The sequence below is a fragment of the Volvox carteri genome, assembly GCF_000143455.1.
Source record: "Volvox carteri f. nagariensis unplaced genomic scaffold VOLCAscaffold_13, whole genome shotgun sequence".
NCBI classification, from domain to species: Eukaryota; Viridiplantae; Chlorophyta; class Chlorophyceae; order Chlamydomonadales; family Volvocaceae; genus Volvox; species Volvox carteri.
In genome coordinates this window covers 1281895-1289610 of record NW_003307556.1, presented here as the reverse complement: position 1 = coordinate 1289610, position 7716 = coordinate 1281895, and the positions used below count along the sequence as shown (strand labels likewise).

General features: G+C 57.6%; 2 protein-coding genes across 2 annotated transcripts; both read right to left on the bottom strand.

Annotated features, from left to right (window-relative positions):
• Positions 1 to 689: 689 nt before the first annotated feature.
• VOLCADRAFT_104237 (uncharacterized protein) lies at positions 690 to 1937 on the bottom strand. The gene is made up of 3 exons (XM_002949118.1): positions 1025 to 1937; positions 843 to 897; positions 690 to 805 (listed from the first exon to the last, which is right to left on the bottom strand). Exons 1-3 carry the CDS (start codon positions 1323 to 1325, stop codon positions 769 to 771), a joined length of 393 nt encoding a protein of 130 aa, XP_002949164.1. The 5' UTR covers positions 1326 to 1937; the 3' UTR covers positions 690 to 768.
• Positions 1938 to 2436: 499 nt separating this feature from the next.
• On the bottom strand, positions 2437 to 6822 carry VOLCADRAFT_41429 (uncharacterized protein; the record flags this gene model as incomplete). Its single annotated transcript, XM_002949117.1, has 9 exons — positions 2437 to 2627; positions 3109 to 3291; positions 3773 to 4115; positions 4366 to 4590; positions 4982 to 5131; positions 5481 to 5603; positions 5843 to 6031; positions 6372 to 6667; positions 6774 to 6822. Coding segments are annotated over 9 exons (1749 nt in total), but the record flags the coding sequence as incomplete, so codon positions are not given.
• Positions 6823 to 7716: the final 894 nt, after the last annotated feature.

The window sequence follows — 7716 nt, the reverse complement described above, 5'->3', positions numbered from 1 at the left end:
TGACAACTGCATCAGGACTAAGACCCACGGCGCAACTGGCGACGGTCCTAGCGTGGGCCTTGGTTCGGGGCGGTGGCAGGTGACCATTCATGCTGCATGCATGGGGCCTGTTGGGCTGGTGCACCCCAGCGTTTAAATAATCGGTTACGGATGGGCTCGGCGACGGCTTAACTTTCCCACGTGAGCTTTTAGCGACGTGCGCGTAGGTTCGCCTGGCAAATGGAAATATGCTTGGAAGCTGGAAATCGGTAATTAGGTTGTACGCATGTGACGGAAGGATGCGCAATATTTTGGCTGTTGCTGGCCGCTTCCCGACTTTGCATCATGGCACGCGCACATCCCGTTCGGCACCGCGGCCGGCGGCTTGCACCTTCTTGTGTCGGAATGTTGAGGTGCCGGTTCCGGGGCCTTGAGCGAGTGACCTCCACCACTTCAGTCTTGCGGTTTTGGCCGTATTGCTAGCATGATGCACTAGACCATCATGCGGGAATAAAAGCTTGGAGCTAAGACATGATGACTGCACGTGGATGCATGAATATGTAAGGATTCCAGTATGGGGCGCGATTGGTGTGAGTGTTTGGGAGCGGGGTTTTAGTTGGGTAACATTGATTGCTATTCCAGCAGGGTTTGGTGCCTTCTGGCTGGGTTGCTGAATTCGTGATCTCACCCTGTTTGTTTGACATGTACAGCTATATGCAGGTCGCTTCCTGGCGATAGGACAGTGTAGCGTGCTGAAATTTATGGAACTTCTTTGCGCATTTGTACGTGTTAATGACCGATGCAAATCGGCAGCCCAACTTGGGGGCTGGCGAGGGCGCACAGGCAGGAGGATGAAGCGTTACCTTTCATCTTGCCTTTTTTGTGCCTTTGGGTGGACACAAAAGAATAGGTGGGGGCCTGACACAAACAAGACGAGCAACAGTTGGCGGAGCGCGCTGGACGCTGGGGACTATGGTGATACATGCAATAGATGCTGCTGTTCTTTCTACTGGAGTGTTGCGATGGCAGAACTACCTGTGCGCACCGGCTCGCTGTGTCGGCCACCACAGCTGCGATGGCCCTCCGCAGCTCCGTTGATGGCTGTATAGTTGTTGCAGAGGTGCATGGCCTGCCCTTGTACAAGAAGTTGCCCTGGGTGGCGATGGTGCCGCTTGCCCATGTTGTTGGCTTTGCATTTTGCATTTGCTTCTGCGCAGGGCGACCTCAGGAGTTGGGGGTGCGTGCCTTCTGCGCTCGGTGCCTGTTCTTGTGTAAGGGCCGATCCCCAATCCGCTATTTACGTACACAACTGGATAGGTGACAGTGTTGCCGTGCGTGTGCTTCATGATGTATTGTTTGACGTGGCAGCGCGATGACGCAGATAGGGTGTATGTCCAACTAAGTTACTTGGTCCCGCAGCTGCTTGTATTTGGGCGCCTCTGCTCAACCACTGGACGGTGTACCGTACAGTTGTCGAGTCGTACAGGCCGCCAGAAGTCCTATGGCTAGATATGCATTGGCGTTTGTTCGTGACTGACGGCGTTCTGTTGGATGTGAAGGTGTTCCGGTGATTCAGCGCTGGCCGTCGTTTTGCATGGTGTCAGTGAGATCCTGTTGGTGATCAATACCCAACAAATTCATCTGACAGGCGCTCTCATTACGGATTGCCTGTGGCGACGCTGGTAGCATTGACGTGTGTTGACGAATACGTGATGTGCTGCACGGTTTTAACATGTGCACACGTAAATGAGGTGAGCAGGTTGCAGTTATTGCTAAACTTGGTATGACTTCATCGTCGACGCTAACGGATACCTTTCTGCTGAAAGAGGCAGCACGACATACAAGGATATGGACTTAGGGCTGGACGCGCGCATTTATGTTACCGGTATACCTGGGCTAGCGGAGCGGCAATTCTTCACAGGGTCGTTGTAACAGGGTTGTAACTTACAACACAACGTATACCGCCGGCTTGACGTTTCTGCAGGTCGTAGTCACTGATGCAGGCGTTACCTGTGGTTAAATATTCGAAGTGGAGAAGGCTGTACGGCGCTCGGCACTGCTCGTTAGCAGCGTGACCCCTCACAAGTGGTTTTCCTGACATTGACACACCCGTCGTCAGCATTGCGATTCGTCCTCAATATGTTCCCTGGACAGCACCAATCCTATGACACGCACATCAGCACTGCCAGTTCCGACCACCCTTTGCCAATATCGTCAAGGAAAGCCCCTAGCTCTTACCCCCCACAACCCCTAGGTCCTCCCGAAAATCCAAAAGGGCCTCAGCTGGGCCCCAGAATCCGGAGCTCCCGGTCAGTACGATAGCGGTAGACCAAGAAACACCACATCAGCACCCAGTCCATGTGCCCGCCCCACAACGCTACTCTTCCATACGGAAAACACCGTGGCTAGTTAGCGTTGCGGAGACGCATCTGCCGCGGGTGTTGGTGCCGGCGGCTCTGCTGCCGCTGGAGGAAGCGGCAGCGTCAGCTCCGGCACCGCGTTTAGTACTTCGTCCATCTCCCTGTCAAACGCCAGCTTGGCTCTGTTCGTGCGGCCCGTCACAAAGAGGTTTGAGCCCTGTTGCAGCGCCCACACCTGGCTATGACTCAGATAACTGACCAGAGTGGTGACCATAAGTCCGCCAAAGCCTGGGAGCCGGCAGTCGCAGAGGGCGCAGAAGCGGCAGATCAAGCGCAATGCCAATGGCGTGAAGCGGCAAAGTGGACATGCAGCAGGGGCATCCGTCTCTCGTGCCCACTCCCTCTCAGTCTTAGACAGCCATAACAAAGGCCATTAGTACGAAGTAACCGCCTGGTAGCGTAACTCGCCGTGCGCACCAGCCGAGCGGATAAGGGAGACGCCCCTACGCTGTGCCCGGATCCCAGGACAGGTACTCATTGCCTCGTTATCGGCGGGACCTGGTCGCAACGCTCCATTCGCGTCGACTCGCTCCGGGCACCTAGGGGCTATTTGCCGCCTCACCCGTTAGGACGACAATGCGACTCTGCAAGAGCCACCTGTGCATGGCAAGCACAGGCCCGCGTCTCCCGCTCCAGGGAGTCCCACACCCACACCCACACCCGCACCCGTTAAACGCATGCGGCTGCTGGCGGTCGGCCCCTCACTCACCCGCGTACACAGCCGGCACACCCGGGTCGCTCTTGAGCTCCAGCCCCGTCGCTCCCACCACATCCTCGACCACCAGCTGAAGCCCTTCCACGGTGATTGGCTTGCCGCTGCCGGGCCGTCGCACGCCCACAAACTGCCCCGACGCGTCGTAGAAGACGACCGACTGAGGGTCCCGGGCCAGGACTGTCGGACAGAAGGTAGGGGGGAGGGCAGGGGTGGGCGGGACAGGGCGTTATCAAGGGAGGGACCAGGGTCAGAGAATGGGCGTAGAGGATCGGGAGCTTCTTCCCAGCGCGGAGGGAGGAGAAGACCCGGCGGCAGTTGACTGCTGTTAACAGAGCAGCAGCTGTAGGCTGTTGCAAGGTGCGTCCCGTCAATCATCCAACGTGTGACCGTGAGGGCGTCCTCTCTCAGCGCGGAGGGTACCAGGGAGGTGTTCGGCGAGAGTGATGTCGCAAAGGATCCCGAAGAGAGCCTTTCAGCAGGATGCATGCTCCGGTCCCCTCAGGTCGTGGGACGCCCGCTTCCCTCCCCTCGCCCGACTGGTCCCCGTTTACAGAACTCCTGCAGCCCTCCTCCTTCAGAGGCCATTCCTCAATCTCCCACTGTGCTGCCATTGCATCTACCCGGCTACACAACGGGTCCGTCCTCATGCGGCACTCACTTGATATGCCCCGGGGCGCCGACCCATCCTGCCCCGGCTCCCCAAGCGGTAGGAACGTGGCCCACAGCCGGCCCGCCACACCCGGCTTCCCCTCCAGGGAGGCCATCGGCAGATTGAACGCGGTCCGCTCAGCAGCCCCCACCGCGACGGTGTCATCGCCGCTGCCGGTGCTGCCGCTGGTGGCGCTGGTGGCGGCGGGTGTGGTGTTTCCGGACGTGGTGGCTTCCTCCTGGGCTGCAGCTGCTTGTGCGGCCTCCGCCGCGCGGGCCAGCGGCGCGTCCTGTCCCTGTACTCGCAACGTCACGGCTGATAGCGACCAGTCCGTTTGATACATTGTGACGCCCTGTACACATAGGCGCACGCTGGGGCGCATGAGTGCTTGCGCGTGCTTGTGGCCTCATGGATAGGTGTGGACAGGTTTAGATAATAGGCGGTCAAAGTCCACATCACTGTATCATTTTCCAAGCTTGCCGAGATACTATTTGTTTTCGAAGCTTTCTGTTAAACCCGCCCTGGTATGCCGGCCCCACCCCATAGGCCGCGAACCGGCCCCAACACCACCATACGGCGCTCTGCGGCGTTCCGCCACCCACCTTGAAACGGAAGGGATCATTCACGCTGATGGTCTTCCGCAGGAGCTCCCGGCCACCTTCCTGCGGGTCCAGCAGGGATAGGTCGCTGTAGAACTGCGCCACGGAGCCATCCGGGCGGTAGTCGATGAGGAAGCGATTCACGTGGATGACGCTGGAAGCAGCGTCTGGCATGGAGGCGATGGGCGAGGAAGGCACCAGGAAGCTGGACACCAGGAAGTCCTGACCCTGTGGGTGGGGAGGGGTGGGAGGGGGCGTGTTGGCATGCGGGAGGGCGTCAGGGCAGTTTGGGGACGACCGGGCAAAGAGGGCATCTACTGCGCCCTCTAAGCCCATCTCGCCCCTTTAAAAGATCCTGCCGGGATGTCGACAGCTACCTAGCAGGCCAAGCCATGTCGGACAGCTATCGGGTGTGATTTGGGGCGCCGGACGAAGGCAGGGAGGACGTACCGGAGGGTAGGAGAAGCGACGTGAGTATGTCCGCGTAGGAAAGATGCACGCCCGCGCTTTCCCTGCACCTTCCCCCCTCGTCCTCCTCCCCATATGGTTTGGATAACGTCCTGGCGGTTCCCACCAGTCCGAACCGCAGTAGGGACTTCACCCTCCCCCCCGGGCTCACCTCGGGGCACATGACGGTGCCCTTCAGGGTCCCGAAGCCGCTCCACGCGGTTCCGAACAAACATAGCAGCAGGGCTGCGTGCACTCCAATAGGGCCCACCTTGCCCGCCAGCCCCTTGAAGCCGTACAGCGAGCCGTCCCTGAGGAAGACCTGCGGGGTCGGCGGAATCATAAATGATGTGGGGGAATAAAGAGAGCCCTCCCGGTAGGTAGAATGAGGTAGATTGAGGTGGGGATAGGTCGGGACAGATACGGGCCCGTATTGCGCCCTGATTAACTTCCTCCCCGCCGCCGGCAGCAGCAGCAGCAGCAGCAGCAGCAGAGGCCTCCAAAGCTTTCCCCAGCATAGCCGCACAGCCCACGCAAGCGGGGACAGTTACGATAGGGCGCAATCCCGGAACATGGCAACCCCCCAACATCGCCCGCCTCAGCCTCCTAACCCCTAGCAACGGGCAAGTCCCCTAAGTCCCAGTCCCCGCCGAGCCCCATAGTGGTCCCACCTGATAGCCCCTCTGCATCAGGATGGCACCGAGGTCCTGGACGCGGGCATTGGGCAGCACCTCCGTCCGGCCCTGCTTTAACAGCGAGGAGGGCTGTGTGAGGAAACGCCACCGCTGGGCCACCTGCGGGCTCAACCGGGGGAAGGGGGGAGAGCAGGAAGGAATGGGGGGCAGAGCATGCAGGACTCAGGCGTTGGCAGTGGCTGTGTATTGGGGCCGTAAGGAACATCATTGCAACTTTGCAGCAAGGCCGAAAGGCCGTAGTTACATGCGGAGACCGCACACGGATTTCGGGCTCAGGTACTGGCAGGGCCACTAGGTACTCGCGGAGCGTTGATTAGGACATCCGCTTCGCACCACACCTTGACTGCGGGCCACTGGCGGGTGTAGGTGCACGCGGACAGGGACGCGGCTAGCAGACCGATGGCCAGATAAAAGTAGTCCGCGGTGTAGATGTGGTCGAGCTGAAACGCCAGGATGAGGTCGTACGTCAGGAAGCCCAACACCTTTTCTGGCCCATCAGGATAGTTTGTGAGGTAGAAGTCTAGAGACTGAGGAAGAGGAAGGGAACAGGGAATCAGAGCGCCTCAAAAGTCAGGCCGGGGAGCGGTGCTGATGCGTTGGGGTCTTAGTGCAAGTTCAAGGGAAATTGCAACGGTGGGGAAATGGTCCTGAGGGAGGGTGGCTGGGGTTTGAAAAGGGTGGGAGAGAAAAGGATATAGGCCATGTCAGGTTATCTTTATATTGGTTGCTTGCATACACCCCTTGCAGTCCGAGTTGTTTGGATGGTTTTTGGGCTCCCCTTTCCCCAATTTTATCGCTTGGCAAGGCCTCGTGGTTCCCGGCATACCCGGCGACGGTTCCCACCCATCCTTGCTCCCATCCGTGCACCTGGTTTTGTGGAATGAAGGTCCCGAGCCCTGAAAGTCCAGCTATAAGACCCATGACTGCAATTGCGCGTGGTAGAGAAGACAGCTCTCGCAACAGTCTACGCCAGGCCACTTGCAACAAGTTTGGTTCGAGCGCAGCGGCAATGCTTGCGCTTGCTGGGCCCGAACCCGACGTTGAAGGTTCCCCGGGGTCATCGCGTGGCTTAGGTGCTTGGAAGACATCTAGAGACGGCGCCGCGTTGCCGGATTTAAGCTTTTCGGTTATTGTTGGCTTTTTCTTGTTGCCACCCTGACCGCCTGTTGATATGGAGACACAAGCCACGACGTGCGCAGTGACGACGCATGGCCTCAGCGCCACAGGGCTTAACGATCGTCGTGTATGATTGAGCATATGTACATCTACCTTTAGCAAAACATCTAACACCTCTCTGTCCGAGCCGTGCCAGCATCGGGTGCGTCCCCGCTCGCGGTGCAAGCAAAGAAGGCATTGTAGATGACATATCGAATTTCAGTGCTACAGGGATTTGTAAGGTTAAAATTGAGTGATAAAGAGTAACCGACAAAAAAAGTAACAGGCGACACGTTTACTGGTGAAAAGAGGCTGCTAGCTTGGCAGCGCTAAGGAACCAAATTGTGCAGTGCACAAAAGCCAAACTCCGGCAGCCTCGCCAAAAGAAAAACCAGCACAAGGAGTTACGATAATCATCAGCCTCCTGTTCAGGACAGCGCACACAAAACATACAGCGGTCGTACGGACCATCGCTGTTCACAACGTATTAACGGTGCTACGCGTTAACGGTTAACTGTATGCCCCTTGACAGAAATAACTTAATAAGGTAATATCCAATTATCCGCTCTGGGGGAGCACATGCTGTTGGCCGGCACCGGCCAGAGCAGTTTGTATCAATGCCAATTGTCAGGACGTGTCTCTACTCGACAACCTCTACTCGAAATCCTTCCTACTCTTGCCTTGGCGCTATGCAAAACACCTTCGACTGCCCCTCCATGACCGAATAAAGAAAAAGATGCGCCGCACGAATTCTATATGAACTCGTCCGTGCCGCTGTACAGGTGCACTTTACGCCACTGTCCTCAAGCACATGAGCAAATCAGAAAATAAATCTGCAAATAGGTAGGATTACCCCAACCGAAAATGGGTCAGGGGACCCTACCACATAGGTGGGGAAAAAATTGCCCCATAAAGGCTTCACAGTCCACACAAAGCTACCCGCAGAAGTTGCCCACAGGGCAGCGACATCTTCAGCAATGCTAGATACGCTTTTCGCTCACTGACCCACAGCCACCAATAACAGGCGCAGGCCGCATGATTGACGGCATAATTTACA

Coding starts and splice junctions, on each gene's coding strand:
- VOLCADRAFT_104237 (XM_002949118.1), bottom strand. CDS start 1,325: ATGAAGCACACGCACGGCAACACTGTCACCTATCCAGTTGTGTACGTA. Junction 898..1,024: donor GTGGCCGACACAGCGAGCCG/GTGCGCACAGGT, acceptor TGTTTGTGTCAG/GCCCCCACCTATTCTTTTGT. Junction 806..842: donor CAAAAAAGGCAAGATGAAAG/GTAACGCTTCAT, acceptor CGCCCTCGCCAG/CCCCCAAGTTGGGCTGCCGA.